This window comes from Brachyhypopomus gauderio, chromosome 4, assembly GCF_052324685.1.
Source record: "Brachyhypopomus gauderio isolate BG-103 chromosome 4, BGAUD_0.2, whole genome shotgun sequence".
Taxonomy (NCBI): Eukaryota; Metazoa; Chordata; class Actinopteri; order Gymnotiformes; family Hypopomidae; genus Brachyhypopomus; species Brachyhypopomus gauderio.
The window spans coordinates 21,373,471-21,396,227 of NC_135214.1; the positions used below are offsets into that span (position 1 = coordinate 21,373,471).

General features: G+C 45.3%; 2 protein-coding genes across 2 annotated transcripts in view; both read right to left on the minus strand.

Moving 5' to 3' along the window:
* LOC143511691 (helicase ARIP4-like) lies at positions 1–13,216 on the minus strand (the record flags this gene model as incomplete). The annotated part of the gene is made up of 19 exons (XM_077001266.1): positions 1–3,190; positions 3,375–3,488; positions 3,674–3,763; positions 3,961–4,163; positions 4,544–4,740; positions 4,928–5,109; positions 6,443–6,648; positions 6,759–6,858; positions 7,026–7,135; positions 7,246–7,364; positions 7,571–7,783; positions 7,909–8,086; positions 8,868–9,210; positions 9,459–9,655; positions 10,691–10,824; positions 11,088–11,270; positions 11,451–11,638; positions 12,829–12,921; positions 13,159–13,216. Coding segments are annotated over 19 exons (3,792 nt in total), but the record flags the coding sequence as incomplete, so codon positions are not given.
* Positions 13,214–22,757, minus strand: part of LOC143512550 (uncharacterized) — a 15,350-nt gene continuing 5,806 nt past the window's right edge. Inside the window, exons 2-3 of the mRNA XM_077003012.1 lie at positions 14,306–14,546; positions 13,214–13,543 (exon numbers count right to left, since the gene is read on the minus strand). Of these exons, the coding sequence (XP_076859127.1) occupies positions 13,387–13,543; positions 14,306–14,546 (398 nt within the window). The 3' untranslated portion in view covers positions 13,214–13,386. The remainder of the gene's footprint in view (positions 13,544–14,305; positions 14,547–22,757) is intronic.

Below are 22,757 nucleotides of genomic sequence, written 5' to 3' on the forward strand. Positions count from 1 at the left end.
TAGGCTTAAATCATGATTCATTTTTATTTACAAACTTAAAAAACAACAGATTGAATAACCATTCACAAGAACAGGTCACTTTGATTTGAATGCTTTCTAACTGAGCAGTACATCTAATCAGACGGTTTTTTTTCTCTTACTGAAAAAAAAAAAAACAGTTCCTAACTCATTCTGAAATAAAAAAATAAATACCATTCAAGTAAAGAGTAGTAAGCCAAGAACACCGGAGCAGTTTAATTGTTGAGGCCATGACACTGATTACAGGAACACAACACATCTGTCCGTCTTGCTCTGGAAATCCAGGAAGTCTGTGTGGCTAACTGATTCTGATTGGTCCATGAGTGTCGTGATGCTTCGGTTAGGCGGCAGTTATATATACTCACACACAAAGGCACACACCCCTTCAATCATTATGGTCGAGACATTCAACTGTAAGAATACAAGCCCCTCATAAAACAACGTATAAAAATTAAAAATACAAATAATAAATATGCATAATATTAAATAAATTAATTTGGTAAATTGTCAAACATTAAAGAAAAAATAGTTAAAGTTGTAAAAATGGGTACAAAAGAAAAGAAGAAAAAGAAGTAATTGAGATCAGAATGATGTGGTACAGTAAGGTCCAGTTCAGAGTTCCTGGACAGATGTCCATTCAGATTCAAGCACACAGGAAGTGAACGTTTACCCTAAAAGGGAACATGGGTAGAGTGGGGATCAGATGGCCAAGCAGGAGATTGTTTGTAAACATACGATGCAGTGCCCCATACAAATACAAAGTAAAAATAATGTTAGCATTGTACAACAGTTGCTGTAACAGTGTCAACATGTGGTGTGTAATGTTCTTTTTCATGCAAATTTGGCAGTTAAAGTTATTTGCATTTCTTCCATTTATGAAAATTTGACTAAAATGTGGATGTGGTTTTAAGAAAACAACATCTTATTTGGGAAGGGTAAAACCCATTTTTGGCACACTGCAATGTTTTTTCTTATACAGTTATTTTAGATAAGTATGTTGGTTTGGTAATCAGGTCACCATTACAAGAAGAAAGAACAGAACGTCAGAAGGTGGAGAAATGTATGACAGGGCACACCGACCCACACGAGGAAATGTCAGCATATCTGCTGATGAAAGACGACTGTTAGGAGCACATGGTCCCGAAACCTGCACCCTCACCCCTACATTCAATGACACAGTAGCACAAGGCATCAGAGTTAAAGCACATGTTATCTGTATTAAAACCTCATTTTATCTAAAGGAGCTGGGTCTAGATCTCTTTATCCTGCTCAACTGATTGTGTTAGGAAACATTGCAAATATATTAATACAGTTAAATGTTAATATGTCTTAAAATAAAGTGGTACCATTTTCACATATATGAGCATTTTCATAAGTCTAATGTCTGTCTCTAAGGCCTGTGCTCAACACTGTGGTAAAGGCTGGAATTAAAGATACATTCATGCATTCATCTTTAAGGGCTTTTTAAATAACATGTTTACCTCTTATTCTTTTCTTTTCATTAATTTAATGGTTTACAATCTTCATACCCGTTCTCATTTTTCAAATGTGCAAAGCTTAACTGTCCACTTGGTTAAATTTCATGTTCTCTTTATCTTTTAAGAACCTTTCCTTTGTGTCATGTTCATGTATGATTACAAGCAATCTTAAAAGCACTTAGAAAAAAATCTGTCAATTAGTGATGGTACCATGGACGTAATTTGGGGGGGGGGACGGGGGGGGGGGGACATGTCTCCCCCACTTTTTCAAAAGCCGGTGTTGGTCCCCCCAGTTTTTACGGTTAAAACCAAATTTTTAAATAGCGACGAATCCATGTCCCCCCCACTTTTTATTACAAAATTACGTCCATGGATGGTACTAACATCTGTTTGAATCTTGGCTACTAACTCACAAACTTTACTAACCAGATTAATGAAGAAACAAAACATTAAGCTCCACCTACAGGACTGGAGGAAACACTACAGGTTCAAATTCTAGTTAAACAAGGAAGCCCTTAACCCTGTTTCCTCCCACAATCAAAGCCAAAACAGACTGTTCGCAATCGTAAAAGTCTTGCTCCAGTGCTTATTCTTCTCACTTCTTTTTTTCATGTAAATTATTCAGCATAAGGATTTTTCATTTGTCCATTTTGTCAGTCAGAATCTTCTTTTGCCATTAACACCATTGAACTCAACCAATCACAATCAGGTATATGTAGGCTGGCTCAGCTGGTCTGATCAAAGTGTTGGTTCTGGTCTTGGTTGTCTGGGTTCTTCACATCTTTTAACATGGGCCTGGTACACATTCTCTCACTGGCTCATCACCTCAAAGACATCCTCGTTATTATTGCAAACGTGGCCGGTGACGTCGGGGTCCGCCGCTTTGCTTCCTGTGCCAGAATGAGGATGGTGACCGCTGCCTCCTGGGCTCGAGGAGGCATAGTGAGGCAGGAAGCCCGACCCAGCCGGCCCCTGCGTCACCGTGGGCAACGCCCCGGGCAGGAGGGGGGAGGGGTACAAGCCCAGGGGCTGCCCGTATGACAGCGGGTACCCACGAGGCGTCATCGAGGGCAGGCCAGGCCTCATCAGGAATGAGGGAGGGATTGAAGTAGAAGTGGGAGTGGCCGTGTGACTGGGTGTGGTGCTGGAGGATGTGGGGGAGGAGCTGGGCAAGGCTCCGCCCCCTAGTCCGTAGGCATCTGGAGAGATTGGGAACACGAGGTGAGGCTTGCCCATAGGGTTGTGGCACTGAAAGTATGACGTCCACACAGAGTTAAGAAGGGTGGGGTTGAGGGCGGGGTTTAAGCCATAGCCACACACGAAGGGAAAGTTCTGTGGAGGAGGCGGAGAGGAGGAGGGCTGTTTGGGGACGTGTTCGTCGCTAGGAGACACGGATCTGCGTTTCGTGCCCCTCAGGTCCAGGGGTGCCTGCACTCCAGGTGAGGTAACGTTATTTTGAGGCAGAACTTTTATTACACTGTTCTGCGAGGCTCTCTCTGGGTTGGCTGCCCCGTGAGGGGGCGGGGCTGGGGGCGGGGCTTTGGTATAACGCTGGAGCTCGCTCAGGATCTCAGGGCTGTCTGGGGAAAGAGGTCGTGCCACCGCATCAGGGGTGACGACCACGGGCACATTAGGGTCAGGAGACACACCGCCGTTTGTGCTTCTACTGACGTTCTCCAGTGACGCTGACACTTCTGTGAGTCAGAGAGAGAGAGAGAGAGAGAGAGAGAGAGAGAGAGAGAGAGAGAGAGAGAGTTCTGCTTGAATCAGCTGCTGATTAAAACAGTGTCACACATTAAGGATAATGGGACAGTTATTACTTCTACTGATGTCCTTTAACAGTTTGGACTCTGAACAGTTGAATGAGATGAGTAACACCTGTCTTCACGGCATTCTCCTCCTCTTTCTTCACGGCGTTCTCCTCCTCCTGTTTGGGTTTTCTCGCAGCACGAATGGCGAAGATTCTTCCATCTGCCGTCCGAATGTAGGTTCCTAGAAGCAAGTCAGAGGCAGAGCCATGTTGGGCCACGCGCCGACACACCTCCGTTCAAATATGAATGAGAATAAAGGTGAAAAAATGATAGAGGAGAAACGGAGAAAAGAGACAGAAAGGAGAAAGAAGGAGAAAGGAAGGGAGTGTGAGGCTGAAGTGGAAGGTGTTGGAGTGGAGGCGTCACCTTTAGTTCCTCTGATCAGATGAATACTTTCTCCTGCACAGATCCTGGCCTGTACATCTGAGGACCTATTAGTGCCAGGAATCACGATATCTTAAAAGAGCGAGAAAAGATCAATTTAGCGATGCAGTTGTATAAACAGCTTCGTAATGGTAGAGCAGCAAATACCGAATTACATGTGGTCAAAACAAACAAGGTTTGAGAAGATGTACAACTTTTCCTCTCATAATGGGGGTTGTTTTGGGTTTTTTGTTTTGGTCTTTTGATGATATTTATACGGATGAAAGCACCTGTGGTGGTGACAATCTTCTGCACAAAGACGCCAGCTTTCTGTAGATAGGTGAGAGGGAAGTTCACAGGGGACTTGCAGCCTGAGTCTGTGGAGGAGGGGGTGGGGCCCTGGCTGGCCTGCTGATGCATTGTGGGTGTTGGAGTTACTTGTGCCTGCTGAACGCTGGCCACAGGTGTTTCTTCTGAATGCGGAGGGGGCCGCCTAAAGTAGAGAAAACAGTTTAAATAAGCGTCAAGAGCGGGGTTACTTAAACTTGTGCAGTAAGGTCTAGTTTTGACATCTGCATCTCATTTTGCTCTTATGAGTTTTGGTGATTTAAAGCCCCACGGGGGAATTATGGAAACAGAACCACTGGCATGACAGCAACACTCCACCCTCTGGACCAGAGAATAAAAACAACCCCCCCCCTCCCTCCAAGGGAAAGACACTTCACTTTTTCAGACTCCCAAAGACTGAGCGGTCTCTCTGACTGGTTGCTAGGCTACTTTTAACACCAGACAGGGTCAATGAAGAGTTGAATCTCTGGAGGTATGACCCGTTTAAGTACAGTACGGTGGTCCTAACCACAGCTGAACCCTCACCAGTTCCTCTGGCTGAACGCAGGGATGTTGGTGAGGCTCTGGTCGCTGGCGGGGTAGTAGTGGGCGTAGGAGGGCCGGGTGTAGGGAACCAGCACCCTCTTCTCCTCCTCGTAGCTCCGCTTGGCGGCTTGCTTCTCCTCGTGGGTGAGCTTGAGGTGCCGTCGCTCCGTTAGTAAGGACTCGTGGTGGAAGGGTCGCTGGGGGGGTCAACAAAAGATCTGTGACCTGCCTGGTTCTTTTGCAGTTAAAACCATCAATCATATCATTTTCTGCTGTCGACTGTGACATTGTGTCATGGCATGCCACTTTAAATAAGCGTATAAAGCATGCCAGAAAGAGCTGTTACCTTAGTGATGGACTGTTACCTTAGTGATGGACTGTTACCTTAGTGATGAGGTGAGGATATCTTAGGCAGGCTGTCCTGATGACTCCCTCCATGTCTTCGTGTGGGCGGAGCAGGTGGGCGGACTCGGCGGGGTCAGGCTCCTCCTCCACAAAGTGCAGCAGAGACTCCACCTCCCGGCGAGTGAACGCCAGCGTGGGGTTCAAATCGTCTATCACGCGATCTGGGAGGAAGAGAGCGGAAAGTGAGACGCTGGGTACAGAACATCTGAACATGTGGAGAACGTCTTGGATCCTGGAGGTGAAGAACTGGAACACCACAGCAGCACGGGGCCTGTACCAAACACTGAAGAGCGTGAAATACCGCACACTGAGCACAGCTCTCTTCCCTATGAAACCACAGCACGCAGTGGATTCCAGTTAATCCAGAGAGGCGAGAGGAGACCGGGGTGGAAACAGAGCCACTGAATGGTGAGCGCCTTCACCAGGTCCAACACCACCCAAGTGTTAGTCACAACATACAGACACAACACAGCGCAGCTCAAACTGACCAATGGGACGGCGACAAGCACGTCCACAACACACCCATGGGTGTTCATCGCATGTACAGTGCATCACAAAAGTACACATCTCACATTTCTGCTGAAGTAAATCTTTACATGGGACAGTGGCGAGGAAAATCACCCTAAGATGGGGGTGTGCTCACTTTTGTTGCTGGTGGTTTAGACATTAATGGCTGTATATTGAGTTATGCTGAGGCAAGAATAAATTAACACCGTTATATAAGCTGCACACAGACTTGTCATTGTGTCAAAGTGTCATTTTCTCAGTGTTGTCCCATGAAAAGATATACGTAAATATCTGCAGAGGTGAACTCACTTTTGCAATACACTGTATGTAGATGAATCTGCAAAGCCCTACATCAGATGTTTGGCACCACTGGTTCGCTTCTACATAAGACGTTTTAATGGATTATCAGTGAGGAGCAGAGGTGTATAATCCAGGTTCAGAAAGTAAAAGTCCTCACCAGGATTTTGCTCAAGCTTGCTAGATTTTCTAATTAGTGCAATCCAGGTAAAATTAGTGGAATCAACACAATCCGGGAAGCCTGAGCAAAATTCTGGTGAGGACTTTTACTTTCTAAACCTGGATTATACAACTCTGGTGAGGAGCAGCTTCTACGGGCCACAACACTGGTGAAGTACATTCATAAACCATGTAAAGAACAGCTTCAGTAAAGGACGCTCCATTATCACCGCTCTCAGCTTCTGGAATCAGATCTTTATCTGTCAACCGGGATGCAGCCAAAAAACAAACTTACATCATGAGAAACAGAAATAAGTTCTCCGTGTTTCCTCAGGTGCTTTTTGAGCTGAACGGGACATAATGGTGGAAACTGAGTTTATCTGTTGGGATTTGACTGGATCATGGAAATATCACGCATATCATTGGTTAATATTATTTTGTCCATGTGTTCTGTCCTGGAGACATAACCAAAAATATTTTGCTTTTGTCTTTAATAGCAAGTCCAAAGTCAGCATGGTTCTAAGAGCGTACCAGACATCCCCTGTTTGGAGACCTGCCTGTCGTAGATCTTCTTCTCCAAGGTGAAGTCACACACTAATCTGTAGATATGGCACTGCTTGCGTTGCCCGTAGCGATACACGCGGCACACGGCTTGGGCGTCGTGACACGGGTTCCAGGAGGCGTCGAACACCACCACACGGTTCGCCCCGATCAGGTTCACTCCCAGACAGCCGGCCCTAGCAGCACACATACAACACACATGCAGAGTAAGACAGAAATTTAACAAGCAAAAAATCTGGGGTTAATGAAAGATGGCTATGCATGTATGTGTGTGTGTGTATTCTACCGTGTGGACAGCAGGAACACCCAAGCGGAGGTGTTTGTGGGGTCATTAAACTGGTTGATGAGTCTCTCTCGATCTGAAACTGATGTACTCCCATCTAATCCTGAAACACACACACACACGTACCTAGATACATAAACTGCAAAACCTAACCCAACAAAGAGCTCGAATACGTTAATCCTTTCAACACACCTACTACACTGGCTACACATACACCAGCAGGTGGCACCAGAGAGTTCAACACTAAGAGGAGATGTGAGGAACACGTACTGTAGTAGTTGAGATTGCGGATCCAGGTCTGGTTCTGACCACCTCCACTTCCAGGCATCGGCCTCTGGGCCAGGAACTCTTCAATGACCGTAAGAGTGGACAAACTCTGACTGTAGTGTGTGTGTGTGTGTGCAGAAAGACAGTGAGTGGGAAAGCAATAAATAAAACCCTAGGATGGCATGAAGGTTCAGAGCACACGCGTGTACATGTGTGAGTGTACCTGAACACCAAAACCTTGTCTCCCTTCTTAACACTCTCATCGATGATATGGAAGAGAAGAATCATCTTAGCCGAGTTCTCCAACACGCCCGTCCTGTAGCCCGCCATGACCACTCTGGCCTGAGAGAACAGAACCTTTTCATTCCTCTATTCCACATAACTCTATATAGATAATACACGCGACATAACATTCGATACCGACAGTCTGTTCACCGTCATGCTGGGGTTAATTTACACTTTAAGACTTGTTTTCAACAAGCTTCTTTTTGCCAGTTCTTTGTACACATGCCAGCACAGAATACCTGTGTGTGGTGGATGAAACGTACCCATTCGTAAGTGAGGACCTGACTGGCTTTCTCCTGCAGCTGACCGAGACCGAGTCCTCCGTCGCTATGAGCAACCTCGCCGGGCTGGGCCTTCTGACCGGGTACTGAGCAGCGCGTGTTGGCTGCGGTGAGGTCGTCCAGATCCAGATCTTGCTCACTGGCCAGATTCTCCTTCTGAATGGTCTCATACAGCACGTCAGGGTGGTTCCAGATCTGTACACGCACACACACCACACACACACACACACACACACACACACGGTGGAAAACAAATGAGCAACAACCTCCCCAATGTAGTATATGATACATAATAGTACACGATAAACACACGCACTCACCTTGCAGCAAACACAGAAAGCTTTGAGGGGGTTAAGACCAAGCCAGCCCGTACTGCCAGCCTCTCTGAAGCGGTTCATGAACTCGGTGTAGAGCGCCCTCTGCAGGGGCGACAGACGCACCAGGATCACGTGCTCCGTCTTCTCCGGCAGGTGGTCACGCAGCACGTCGTGTCCACGCCTTCAGACCAGAGACCGTATATATAAGTGGACTGGACGACACGAGTGAAAAGTGAAGCCTCCGTGAGTCAGCTGCCCTCTAGTGGCTGGCTGCAGTACAACTTTTAACCCCGCCCATTCCCATGTAAGTGAACGGGCCGGACGAGAAACTTTGAATTTTTATTACACGTAAAATACGTTTTTTGAGCAATTATATTTTGTCAATTCTATAACACCCCATTGCGTTAGTATCTCTCCCAGTGTTTTTCTCTACGATAAACAGATTTTATAGAAGTTATTAAGTGTTAGTTAAAGGGGTGTGGCGATAAGGTGATTGACAGTTAATAGCTGCGTTGGTTGACATCTAATACCAGACGCTCAAACGTGAACGCGCTCAACAGAAAAATTCTATCAAAACTCTACAGCAAAACTCTCGACAGCAGTATTAAAACCTTTTACCTTTGTTTATTTTGTAAAACGTCAAAAGTGTCTATACTGGTGGGCGTATCCTAACGAATGTCGGGGCGGAGATACGGTCTTTGGCGGAGATACTGTCCTGCCTACCGGTTCTAATGCGCATGCTCTGGCTCCAATTTTCATCTACTGCACAAGCGCATCCAAGATGGCGGTGTCCGTGCGGCCATCTTGGTGGCTCACTGCTTCAGAGCAGCACGTGTCCAAACAGATACACCATGAACCATTAACATCTAACAGAGAGGGTGGTCTCTCTCTTCAACACGTTTCATGTTGACTCCATGTATGGAGGTGATGTCTCTCTCTCTCTGCCCCCCCGACCCCCTCACCTCTGGACGAAACCCTCCAGCAGGCCGTGTAGGACGTGACTCCGGTACCGCATGAGCTGGACGTCCTGTGACGTGCTGTCCACGCACTGTCCGTTCAGGATGGGCCTCTCGAACATGTTGCTGAACTCCTGGCGCGTGCCCAGGAAACCGGGCCGGACGAAGTCCACCATGCACCAGTACTCCTGCAGGCTGTTCTGCAGCGGGTAGCCCGTCAGAACCAGGCGACGCCGGGTCCGGATGCCCTTCAGCGCCTGCGACGTGCTGGCGTGGCAGTTCTTGATGCGGTGGCCCTCGTCGCACAGAACCACGTCCGGGCCGGGCCGCGACAGAGCTCTCTCCATGCCTGGAGAGCAGAGAGGAGCAAAGGGGATCGGGCTCATATGGGTTTCAGATGTTCTGAAGGTACGAGCACTCCTTCTCAAGGCCATTATCTCTCAGAATTCTGCACACTGTTACTAGCCTAATAAATGGCTAATTTGAGGGAGAGCTCTTCATAACTTTTATTTTGAAATGCATGAATACATTTTCTCTGTACTGAATTTAAATTCCAGAACGTGATTGGCTGAAGGGATGATTGACAGTCAAACGGACCTTTCAACATCTCTTGCTGACGCCCTTCCTCTTCCAGGTCAATGACCACTGGCCCAGTTGGCGTCTTATTCTTCTTCTTTCGCCCGGCGATGAAGCTCTTCTTGAGGGAAAGCAGACGGTACATCTCGTACCCCATCAGCAACACCCCACCGTCTCGGTACCAGTCCTGGACCACCTTACAGCGCGCAGCTGTGGTCCTTCAAACACACACACACCAGCAAAACTTCTCATGAGTTCTACATTGACATGTAAAGGTTATCCATTTTTACACAAGGTAATCTTTGGGTTGAGGAATGAGGTAACTTCAGCACACGTGCACCGACCCGCCGTGCGGTCACCTCGTCGACGAACGTGCGGCATTCGCACGCGGACACGAGAGAGCGATCACCGAGCGCAAAAACCCACACTCGTCTCTTGCGACGAGAAGGGAAAGAATAAATAAAGGGAGAAGAAGCCGGGCTTCTCCAGAGAGGTATGGGGCAGAGCAGATGTGTGTGGGCCGGCTAGCTCACTCACAGATATCAAACTGTGAAAAGTGAATCATCAAACATTAATCAACCCAGCGAGGTTTCTTATGCTCGGCGCCGCACACGTCTTAGCGAGGCGCGCGGACAGACGCATCGTCTCCATCCTGCGGCCAACTTTGTCGTTTTATTTTTTTTTCCCCACTAAGGCGAGTTTAGTCACGGTTTCTCTCTTTGATGGAGACCCATATGTTAGCTGAGAATCCATCGGGAGAGCAAGCACAACTCATCAGGTTCTGAAGCAGCACCTCAGGAGAGCAATCAGTGGTCCAGGAGGAGAGGAGGAGTGGAGGAGAGGAGTGGAGGAGTGTGGCACTGGCAGACAGAGCCCGGCACTTCAGATCAGAGTGTTAGTTTGTTAAAGCAAGTTTAAGAATCGAATGTAACGCTTCAACCTTGTTTAACTTAGCATTACATAAGCAGTAACAGACAGACGAGGGCCTAGTTCAGATAACCATTTTTGCATTTAGTAAATTGCTTGTCACAATAATGTTTATTGACATTAGTCATGACACACTAAGTTTCATTTTAAGCTTGTTGTAATAAACAAGTGTTTTTTGTGTATTGATTTGTTGCGATGCTTATAAATATATACACATATATATATATATATATATATATATATATATATATATATATATATATATATATATATATATATATATATATATAATCTGTGTGTGAGTGTATGGTGTTATTTTCACTCACTTGTGCTCATCATTAAGGATGTGCACCTTAAAGGTGCGAGGCGTGATGTGGGCGGGGTCAGTGTCTGGGGGCAGGGCTTCAGGGGGTGGCACCCACAGGTTAAACTCCGCTAACCAGTTGTGTAACGTGTTCACCTGAAGCAACCAATGGGAAGCCAGAATAAGGGAGCAAGGGAGAAAGGGCAAAAACACCCGAAAAAGAAGAATGACAGAATGACAGAGAAAGAGAGAAAGAAAAAGAACGAAAGAAAGAGGGTGAGAGATGGAGAGAAGTCAGGCCATGTGCATGTGCGACAATGTAAAATGCTACATATACACACAAATAGACACGCTAGCACGCACGCAAGCGCACACTTGCGCGAACGCTGGCACACACACACACACACACACACACTCACAGGGACGATGGCGAGCACGGTGTGAGCCCCGGTGTGGCGCAGGAGAATGTCGATGAAGGAGATGACCTGTAGAGTTTTACCCAGGCCCATGCTGTGAGCCAGGATACAGCCGAAACCAGAACCGCTCCTGAAACGCCTCAACGACTCCACCAGGTTGTCGTACAGAAACCGGACCCCCCCGATCTGGGCGTATGGATGTGTGTTTGGGGGGTAAGTAGAGAGGAAAGAGAAAAACAAACAGAAAGAGAGAAAGGGAAGAGAAGGGGTGAAAGGGGCATATTCTTCAGTATTTGCCTGTTTATTTATTTATGTGTTTATTTATTTATCTGTTGACTGATAGAAGGTTGAATGTGGGCTGGTCACCTGGTGAGGTTTGACAGCACGGGCGAGTTGAGGAGAGAGGTAGAGGTCACTTTCATCTGTTGGGTGGTTGAGATTAACGAGGACACGCCCCCGAGAATCTGATTGGTTGAAAGCGTCATTAACATGCGCCCCACTGCTCTCACCAGTCAACTCCTCATCTCCACTGGACAGTGATGTGGTGTTTTCACCTAAACACACACACACACACACACACACACACACACACACACACACACACACGCAAACACACACACACACACACACACAAACACGCAAACGCACACACACACGCAAACACACGCAAACACACACGCAAACACACACACACACACAAAATAATATTGCATCAACAGTCCAGAACATTGCAGCAAAATCAATCATAGCTGCAAACAAAAGGCACATCAAACTTCACTGGTTCAACACTCATTACATTTAGACTGATCTTCAATCTGACATTTGTTAAAATCAAGTAGGAGAAGTGAAGATATATATGTCTGTGTGTGTGTGTGTTACATAAGTGGGTGAATGGTGCTTACACAAGCTGGATTTAACAGTGAGGAGAGGCTTATGTAACCTGGGCAGAGATGTCAGCGCTGGCACACAACCAAGAACACACACACCTCTGTTCCACAGACCCAGTTCACACACACACACACACACATGCGCGCACGTATGCACAGACGCACAGGCACTCTCAAAATTGCAGTCACCAGCAGGTACACACACGCACACAACAAACACACACACCACAAACACACACACACACACACACACACACACACACACACACACACACACACACACACACAACAAACACACACACACACACACACACACACAACAAACACACACACACACAACAAACTTTACTATAGTCTAACATGAAGTCTGACTGTGGAAATATGTGCCACTGTGTGAGTCTGTGTGTGTGTGTGTGTGTGTGTGTGTGTGTGTGTGTGTGTGTGTGTGTGTGTGTGTGTGTGTGTGTGTGTGTGTGTGTGTGTGTTTGGAGAACAGCACATTCTGTCCCTCCACTGGCTTAGTCACGACACCACCTCAGTGTCTATCCAACTTTAATCTGTGTGTGTGTCTCTTCTGTGTGAGTCATCTGAACTGAGTGTGACAGTGTGACTGATCTTAATCCCACAGACGCAGTGTGTGCCAAGCCTCACTGAGCATTACCAATCACTATGTTGTGTGTATCTCTCTCTCTCACACACACATACATACATGTACACACACACAAATGCTCACTGAAACACACACAAACACCACGACATCAGCAAAGCTTTCAACGTACAGCAAGAATGAGATATGTGTGTGTGTGTGTGTGTGTGTGTGTGTTGGCAGGGGGCCAGGGCGTGTGTGTGTGTCTCACCTCTTTTAGGGACAGTTGGGTCACTGCTGGTACCCGTGTCCACACACTCCGTACTGAGCTTGGAGCTGTGAGCCACACTCACACACACATTCACTTCACAAACACAAAGCAGCATTCTTTATCATGACTAATATTAGTGCTAAGTATAAGTTAACAGGTACATTTACATTTACATTTATGGCATTTAGCAGACGCTCTTATCCAGAGGTACAAGTCTCCCAGTTCTTTGGTCATTCAACTGATATCTTACTTTGTCTTTGCCAACAGGCAAAGGTTTGCTGCATGTGTGTGGGCGTGTTCGGAGTGGGCGTGTCCACGCGTGTTGCTCACCTGCTGTGTGTGGGCGTGTCAGGGGGGCGTGTCCACACGTGTTGCTCACCTGCTGTGTGTGGGCGGGTCAGGGGGGCGTGTCCACGCGTGTTGCTCACCTGCTGTGTGTGGGCGTGTCAGGGGGGCGTGTCCACGCGTGTTGCTCACCTGCTGTGTGTGGGCGTGTCCACACGTGTTGCTCACCTGCTGTGTGTGGGCGTGTCAGGGGGGCGTGTCCACGCGTGTTGCTCACCTGCTGTGTGTGGGCGTGTCGGAGGGGGGCGTGTCTAGTTGGGGGGCGGCACTCAGGTCGTTCCACTGCTGCTCCTGGCGTTTGCGTCTCTCCAACTCCTGCTGTTGTGCAGCCTTGGTCACTGGATCTAACTGGTGCTCCTTCAACAGTCTCCTACAGAGAGGGAGGGAGAGAGAGAGAGAGACAGAGAGAGGGAGGGAGGGAGAGGCAGACAGACAGGGAGAGAGACAGAGGGAGGGAGAGGCAGACAGACAGGGAGAGAGGGAGAGACCAGAGAGATTCTAACATATTTGGTGGCCTAGCAGAAACACTGGACTGTGTGTGCTTATTAATACAACAGAGCTGGCTCATTACACACAGACACACACACACACACACACACACACACACACACACACACACACACACACACACACGAAGCAACATTTACGGCATCTTCTTGCTGGGCCAGTCTGTACCAGTCCTTGTATTGTTCCATAATGGAAGCATCGTTGGCTGTGATCTGAGCTGTGCTGACACAGTGAACCACCACCCGGACTACAACCACTGTGTGTGTGTGGACCACCACCCTGACTACAACCACTGTGTGTGTGTGGACCACCACCCTGACTACAACCACTGCTGGCAGCTTTAAACCAAGCAGGCGGAGTTAAGTCAAATCTTGAGATTTACTTTACTAAGGGGCAAATTCTGAATAGCTGCAAACTTTTTAATACATGGCAAAAAAAATTTCCAGGTTTTGTTAACGATACTGAATGCTAAAGTTAACAAAGATAAAAAGTTCTAGATAAAAATTTAATAAATAATGAACAAAATGGCTAACACGTTAAGCACATTAGCGTAAGTAGCTTTCATAGATGGCAGGCAAAATTAGGATGTTGGAAGCTTTGTTTTTTTTTTTAGGAGATCTGTTACCTGATGTTTCTCCTCGTGTGAGCTGGGTTGGAGCCTCTCTTCTTGACTGGGCTGATGTCGAGATTGGGCCTGTAACCATCTGGGCAAGGCAGAGGGCAAGGCAGAGGGCAAGAGGGTGGGTGGGCGGGGCCAACGGTAGCCCCTCCCGATGGAGAACTCGAGGCAAGGGCACAGTGCCATCCCGAGGGGTCGGCACCCCGGGCCTCACTCTCTGAGCTGAAGACACCACTCTGGTCCTGATCTGAAGACAGCAAGAGAGAGAGAGAGAGAGAGAGAGAGAGAGAGAGAGAGAGAGAGAGAGAGAGAGAGAGAGAGAGGCACAGTGACATTGAAAGTTTCAGCAGAACCTTACGCATTGCTTTCCTCCATCTTTCACCTGCTGGTATTACCCGTTTTCATTCTTGCTAGCTTTTTCAAAATATTACATGAAACTGTACTACAGCTCTTTATAGGTAGACACTCCTCAGTCACATGCATTACGAAGCAGAAACATGCCACATCACAGCTACTGAAGCTACGGAGGCCCAGCAGGGACAGCTTTCTGCTCCATCTGTGGAAAGCTCTGGTTCAGACAATAATAATGACTCCTTGGTCATCCTGGAACGATCCTATTGAGTGAGTGGAAGTGAGCGTGGCTGAAACCTGGATACACTTTGCCACTGAGGGACTGAACAGCACAACCTTACACACAGCCTCTCAGATGAATACTGCCTGTAGACAGTGACAGAAAGATTCTCTATGGTCTCCTAGACACAGCTGTGCTGTGACAGGACACGGCCGAGACAGGACGCAGCAGAGACACACTGGACACAGTTGTAAATTTACAGTTATGATACTGGATACTTATGATACTGACCACAGCAGTTGTGTGTAATGTTTCCTCTGGTCAAATGCATGTACACACACACACACACACACACACACACACACACACACACACACACACACACACACACACACACACACACACAGACACAGACACAGACACAGACATACACGCGCTCATGCACACACATGCATGTGCACACACACACACACACACACACTCGTGTGCACACCTCCGTTACATGGAGGTGAACGCCGTTACGTTCAGAAGTACACTGGAATGATTGTGCTAGTGTTGGCGTCAGTGCTGGTCTCGTCCCTGTCTAATGGTGCATGTATGTCCCTCTCAGTCTCGTCATGATGGTGATGATGATAATAGAACATCGGTAACAGATTAATGACATCAAAGAAGCCATTAAGACAGTAACAAAAATTATAACTAGTTCATATGTAAACATAATTATCAACGAGGACTATTTACTGTATGTGTGTGTATACAAGCGCTCTCTCTCTCTCTCTCTCTCTCTCTCTCATATTAGAAGTCTTATCTGGTTGGTCAGTCATACACACAGACACTTCACACAAAGCAACTCCCCCACCCAAATCACCAAAACAAACCAACCGAACCGACCAACCACAAACCAGCTGAGTGGGAAGATGAATTATTTATATAAGGCACGGGGTTGACGATCTACAAGTCTGAAAACAAGTTACATAAACCTGCCATCTCCAGCTATCTGCGAATTACTGCTTTATTCTTTCAGACATGGCTTCTAAGGTGTGTGTGTGTGTGTGTGTGTGTGTGTTCACTCCAATCTGCCAGACGCCCAAAATATCAATTGGTTTTCCTGTGCCTAGCATAGACAGAAATGTTAGGGACAAAGGAAAAAAGAAAAGTGAAGGTAAGAGTAACAGTAGCAGACACACACACACACACACACACACACACACACGCACACACACACGCTCTCTCTCTCTCTAAAAATAGGTGAAGACGGGTGAAAATTGCCCTGTTCTTTCTCTCTCATTTATTCCCATGAGGTCCTCAGTGCGTCCTTCCAACCCAGAAATGTCCCTCGGTCGCTGGATCACTACCATTCTGACACTATCGTCTCTGTCCTAGCTGTCTCTCTCTCTCTCTCTCTCACACACACACAAAGACACACACACAAACACAAAGTCAAATTTATTTATATAGCGCTTTTCACAACACCCGTGAAACACGCACGCACGCACGCACACACGCACACACACACACACACTAAATATGCCTCTTCTCTCTCTCGTCTTCTCCCTACTCGCCAAATGATGTTAATGATTCATTCCTCACCTCATGCACATTTATCATTAATTTATCATTAATTGTTCAATCACACAATGGGATGCCAAGTCACTCAGGTTATATCATACATTAAAAGTTTTCTCTGGGACTTCTGATGGTTTACAGGACAATCCTGATCACTCAGCATGCAAGACAGTTGTAAACCTTTACGACTGTTGTTTGAACACGCCTCCTCTTTCATAAGAGCTGTTCTCATAACTACTTGCGTTTATAGGGAAGACTATATCAACAGAACTGATTCTTGTCAAATATAAGCAATAAGGTAAATATCAAAACAATATGGGACAGTTCATACACCATATTTTCAAACATCTGAAACACCTCAGAAGGTTCTCGAGTCCCAGGACGGCTCCGCCTCCCACTGACAGGTTGGCAAAGGCCCACTACCGTGTCAACGGTACTCAAACAAAAGCGTTGCCCCCATCCAATAATAATCAGCATGAGATGAAAGGGTGGCGACAGCCGCGTGAAACCATGACGACCAAGAGGAAGGATAAAAGGAGCTCAGATGTTACATAAGTGCGCACACACACACACACACACACACACACACACACACCAGGGTTCCCACACCTTGGTTAACATCAAATTCAAGGACCTTTCAATGACTTTCCAGGACCAACTTCCTCAAATTCAAGGACTGCACCTGGCACCATTTACCTACTGTTACCCCTGAATACGTTGTCAAAAAACCATGTTAATTCAATGCAAATTTAAAAGAAACACTAGCTTTCAGTGCTGAACAAACAAACACATACGTTAACTACATACAGGAAACACTAACTTTCAGTGCTGAACAAACAAACACATACGTTAACTACATACAGGAAACACTAGCTTTCAGTGCTGAACAAACAAACACATACATTAACTACATACAGGAAACACTAGCTTTCAGTGCTGAACAAACAAACACATACGTTAACTACATACAGGAAACACTAGCTTTCAGTGCTGAACAAACAAACACATACATTAACTACATACAGGAAACACTAGCTTTCAGTGCTGAACAAACAAACAAAAAATTCTCTACAGGAGAATGACCAAACATTTGCAAAGTAAAAGACAGCATAGGCCCTGTAGAATCAATATAATTTTAAATGAACTTGTGCTGGCAAAATAATGACACCTTGACAGTAGACAAATAATAATAACAATAATACGCATATGCATATACACATACAGTACATACATAAAACAGAGGAGCAAAGCCATATAATGAGATTAGAACTATATATTTCTAGAGAAATTTGGTGTGAGATGATTCTAGCATTTTCCAAGTTTTTTTATCCACTTAATGAAGAGTAATATGAATTGAATTCATTCATAAAGAGAAAAGAAGGCTTTTAACCACTCCACTTACTGTAGTGAATGTGGTATTTTGCTAAAAGTACGACTATATTTATGGCATCAGAGAAATCCGAACTTAAGTTTTCCGCATAAAGTAAAATGGTATCAAAAGAACGAATGTTAAGTTTGAGATTAATCGAGTTTCTAGTGTCCATGCAAAAACTTTGTGAATGTTGACATGAAAAAACAAATGCTCCTGGAATTCATCTTCTGGCTTACAAAAGGTACATGACTCCACATCAAGTTTAAATCTTCTTTCAAGAAACATGGCTACAGGATATATTTTATTTATTATTTTGAAATGAGTCTCTTTTACTTTAGATGATATGGGCCATTTGACAAGCCATTGTGGTTTTAGAATTTGTATTAGGACGTTTCTTGAAAGAATCTCTATTACATCTTTTGTCTCTTACCATGAGTGATAATCTTGTTATTACACTTGAAGTCAACTAAGTTCTTTTAACACGGGCATCAAAACAGTCAACTCTGAATATAAAATGACATTTTTGATTAATTGAATTAATGGTAAAATAATTACTTTGCAGACTTTCTTAAAATCTTTATAATAACTATCATATCAGATCATATTTTTCAACAACGGATGAGAAATTTAAAACATTATGACAATCTTTTTCATAGCAATCTTTTGTAAATATTGACTTCATACCAACTGTGCCCTATTATTCCTTGACTGCGGTCTTCATCCATGTGAAATTTCAAACTCCCCAAAATTTTCAAGGACCTTCAAGGACGGCTGTCTTTTATGCCTGTTTTCAAAAACTTTCCAGGGCCTTGAACTTATTTTTTCAGATTCACAAACTTTCAAGGATTTCAAGGACCCGTGGGAACCCTGACACACACACACACACACACACACACACACACACACACACACACACACAGGAGACCCTGCTAACCTACATAAATGTTGACTGGGTGAGTGTGTCACTGTAACTAGGAATGAGATGGAAGCCAAGTATAAGGCTATGAGGCTCAGGTTAGCTTACAGAGCTTAATCCATCTAACTACACATTGTACTGTGAGATTCATTCTAATCAATCAAATTCTTATGCCAAATGTAGAAACTGGAAGAGTGGATCCCTTTACCCCTTTATAAGGGTCTCTATAAGGACTCCTCACATCATACAGACCACACCTCACACTCACACCCACACCACCATGTTTATAGGAGCTCCACCCATAATTGAACATACAGTTCATTCAGAGAGAGAGAGAGAGAGAGAGAGAGAGAGAGAGAGAGAGAGAGAGAGAGAGAGAGAGTATCCACATAGAGAGGTAGGGAGTATGTAACGCAGGGCTATGTACCCATGATGCACTCTGTTTATATTGTTTTACATTACCCTCAGTGTCTCTGCCTGCAAGTAACAGACACAGGAGAGTGTGTGTTTGTAGTGAACACCAATGTACAAGAACACACACACACACACACACACACACACGCACACACACACACACACACACACACACACACACACACACACACACACACACACAGTGCAAGCCTTCATCAAAACATTGGTCAGTTAATTTTCTGAATGAAAATGCATCTACTGAATACAATAGAGATGATTACAACCTACAGCCTTTTCATTTACTGCTGTAAATGTATGCAATTCATTTTACACTGCATTTTAAATTCTTTGATCTTTGAAGATAGTAGAAATCTGACAAGTAGCACAACTTCTGCGCACATGGTTGAGGTTTACTACATGACTGGGAATGGTGCGGCTTTTAGGATTAGCCTAAGTCATGCAACATGAAAGGTCTGAGTGGTCAAGTAAAAGATATTTAATGACCTAAGAAGGCTGAAAACACGATGACAGTTCCTTCAGAAAACGCACCTGCGTTATGGTCATCATGCCAGAGTAATGAAACCATGGCCCGTGTACTGTAGCGGTTCAGGGAGGGGGGGGGTGGTGTTAAATGAGGTGTGAGATAAATCATTTTTATAGCAATAAAGCAGCAGCAGTATTGGCAACTAAGCATATTAGGGGAGTATTCAGATCTCTCTAGCTACTCTTTTTAGGGGGTTACGTTAAACCCCTCCTCACCCCCCAACAGACCTACTGGTCCCAGTTTGGTCCCCACAGTTCAGGTGGTCTAGAACTTCCACTTCCAATCTACCAACCAGAACAAAAGGAACAGTAGTAATACATAAATGTGTACAGAGTTGTCTTCTACCATCATATCAGATCCACTGAGACTATTTATTTATTGCCCTGACTGGGGTGACGTTGGGTTTGAACAGACTTACAGTTGTGATCAAATTTATTCAACCCCCAATGCTGCGAAGGGTTTTATGGAATTCAGTGCACATTTGTAATTGTGTTCATAATGAAATCTTACAAGGACTTGTTAAAGAACTAAATGCAACTAAGATAGCATCAATTTTTTTTGTCATAAAGTATTAAATGGCCTTTTTGTGATTTCTTCATTGACACAATTATTCAACCCCTTTACGACTACCACTCCTAAGAACAGAGGTTCATTCCAGTGTTTTTCATCAGGTATTGAAAACATCTGTGGATGTCAACGAGCAGCAATCAAGCATGATAAGCACCAATTAGGCAGATTTAAAAGGACTGTGATACTCAGCTCCTTCTAGACATCTACTGGTGTGTTTCCAAGCATGGTGAAGGCAAGAGAATGGTCCCAGAAGACAAGAGAAGAGGTTATTGCTCTTCACAAGAATGGCAATGGATATAAAAAGATTGCGAAGTTGTTAAATATTCCAAGAGACACTACCGGAAGTATCATTCGCAAGTTCAAGTTAAAGGGCACAGTGGAAACGTTACCTGGTCGTGGCAGAAAGAAGATCCTGACCGCGACTGCTGTGCGCTACCTGAAGCATAATGTGGAGAAAAATCCCCGCGTGACTGCTAAGGAACTGAAAAAAGACCTGTCAGATGTGGGCACTGAAGTTTCAGCTCAGACAATAAGGCGCGCACTGCATAACGAAGACCTCCATGCCAGAACGCCCAGACGCACCCCCTTGCTGACTCCAAAGAACAAGAAAAGTCGACTGCAGTATGCCAAAAGTCATGTGGACAAGCCACAAAGGTTTTGGAACAGTGTACTGTGGTCAGATGAAACTAAATTAGAACTGTTTGGGACAATGGACCAGCGCTATGTTTGGAGAAGGAAGAACCAGGCTTATGAACAAAAGAACACCTTGCCTACTGTGAAGCATGGCGGGGGGTCAATTATGCTTTGGGGCTGTTTTGCTTCTAATGGTACAGGAAAGCTTCAACGTGTGCAGGGTACCATGAATTCCCTTCAGTACCAGGAGATCTTGGAGGAAAATGTGATGGAGTCAGTCACAAACCTGCGGCTTGGGAGACGTTGGACCTTCCAACAGGACAATGATCCGAAGCACACATCCAAGTCCACTAGAGCATGGTTGAACATGAAAGGCTGGAACATTCTAGAGTGGCCATCGCAATCACCAGACTTAAATCCAATTGAGAACCTCTGGTGGGACCTAAAGAAGGCAGTTGCAGTGCGCAAGCCTAAGAATGTGACTGAACTGGAGGCTTTTGCCCATGAAGAATGGGCTAAGATACCCATAGGTCGCTGCAAGACACTTGTGTCAAGCTATGCTTCACGCTTGAAAGCTGTCATAACTGGAAAAGGATGTTGTACTAAGTACTAAAAAATAATGTCACTAGGGGGTTGAATAAAACTGATAATGATGTGAGCACAGTAAAGACATTTGTGGTTATTCCATCATAAATATTATGTTATGTTTGTCTAATTTATAAGTGCCTCTTTGATATAATTGTAAATAAGATGACTGAAATGATCAAAATCAATGTCAAACTGGCCAAAACACTTTATTTCAGTGGGGGTTGAATAAATTTGATCACAACTGTAAGTGGTGACCTCAACTGTGCAATGGGCCCTAGACCATAAACCATACCATATCCCAGACCATAACCTAGACAGGGCCTGAATTTCAGTGCGGGATTTGCGCACTATTTCTTCGATTCCCGCAATTTTATCCATAATAATGCGGGAAACTCCCGCACACAATTACAGCGAAAACGTTCAGCAAAACAATAGCTCTGTTTGTATTGTGAGACGGACAGATAGTCGGACAGACCGACGTCCGTACTGGACGCTGCACTCGGCGCTCTCACTCTTCCTAGCACCGCAGCGGCGGCGACGTTGATCAAACTCATCCTCAGGATTCACACACAGGTGACGGTAGTAAACTAAAGCAGCAGTCCAAAGATATGTTTCAGTCCAACTGGTCAAGAATATATCATTGGCTCGAACTTAATAGCGGTGAAATGAGCTGCTCGATTTGTAAAATGTACGGTGCTGTGCCTTTTACCAGCCGATGCTACAAAACATCGACTTTAAGTCGCCACTCGGCTAGTGTCTCTCATACAGCAGCACTGAAAGAAAGCGCGAGGCTGATCTGAAAGAGGTGGTCAATAACGGAGGAGAAGGGCAGAAAAACAGATTACTAGGGTTGCCAACTTTATCACTTTGAGTGAGATTTGATTTTAGGAGGGAGGGGGGTGTGCGTGTGTAAATTGTTGGGGGGGGGGGTGTAAAATGGACACATTTAAGTATTATATCAGAGCGATATAAGCGAACTAGTAACTCATTGAATCATAGATGTAGATCAGAGATAAAAAACTAGATTTTTTCAGCGTGAGAAATCGGATGTATGGCGTTTGTGCGTGTGAAGACGGTCAAATGCGTGTCTCACGCTCATTGCGTGAGAGTTGGCAACCCTGGATTACTGCAATGCATAAAATTCTGCCTGATGCCAAGTCAGCTGATTGTTATGTGATGACACATTTCAGCACACAAAACAGACGTAAAATTAAGTTATAACAAGCCTAACCAATGTATGCTAATTTCAGCTTGGCCCTCCAAGAGAGCAGTTGGAATGTTTTT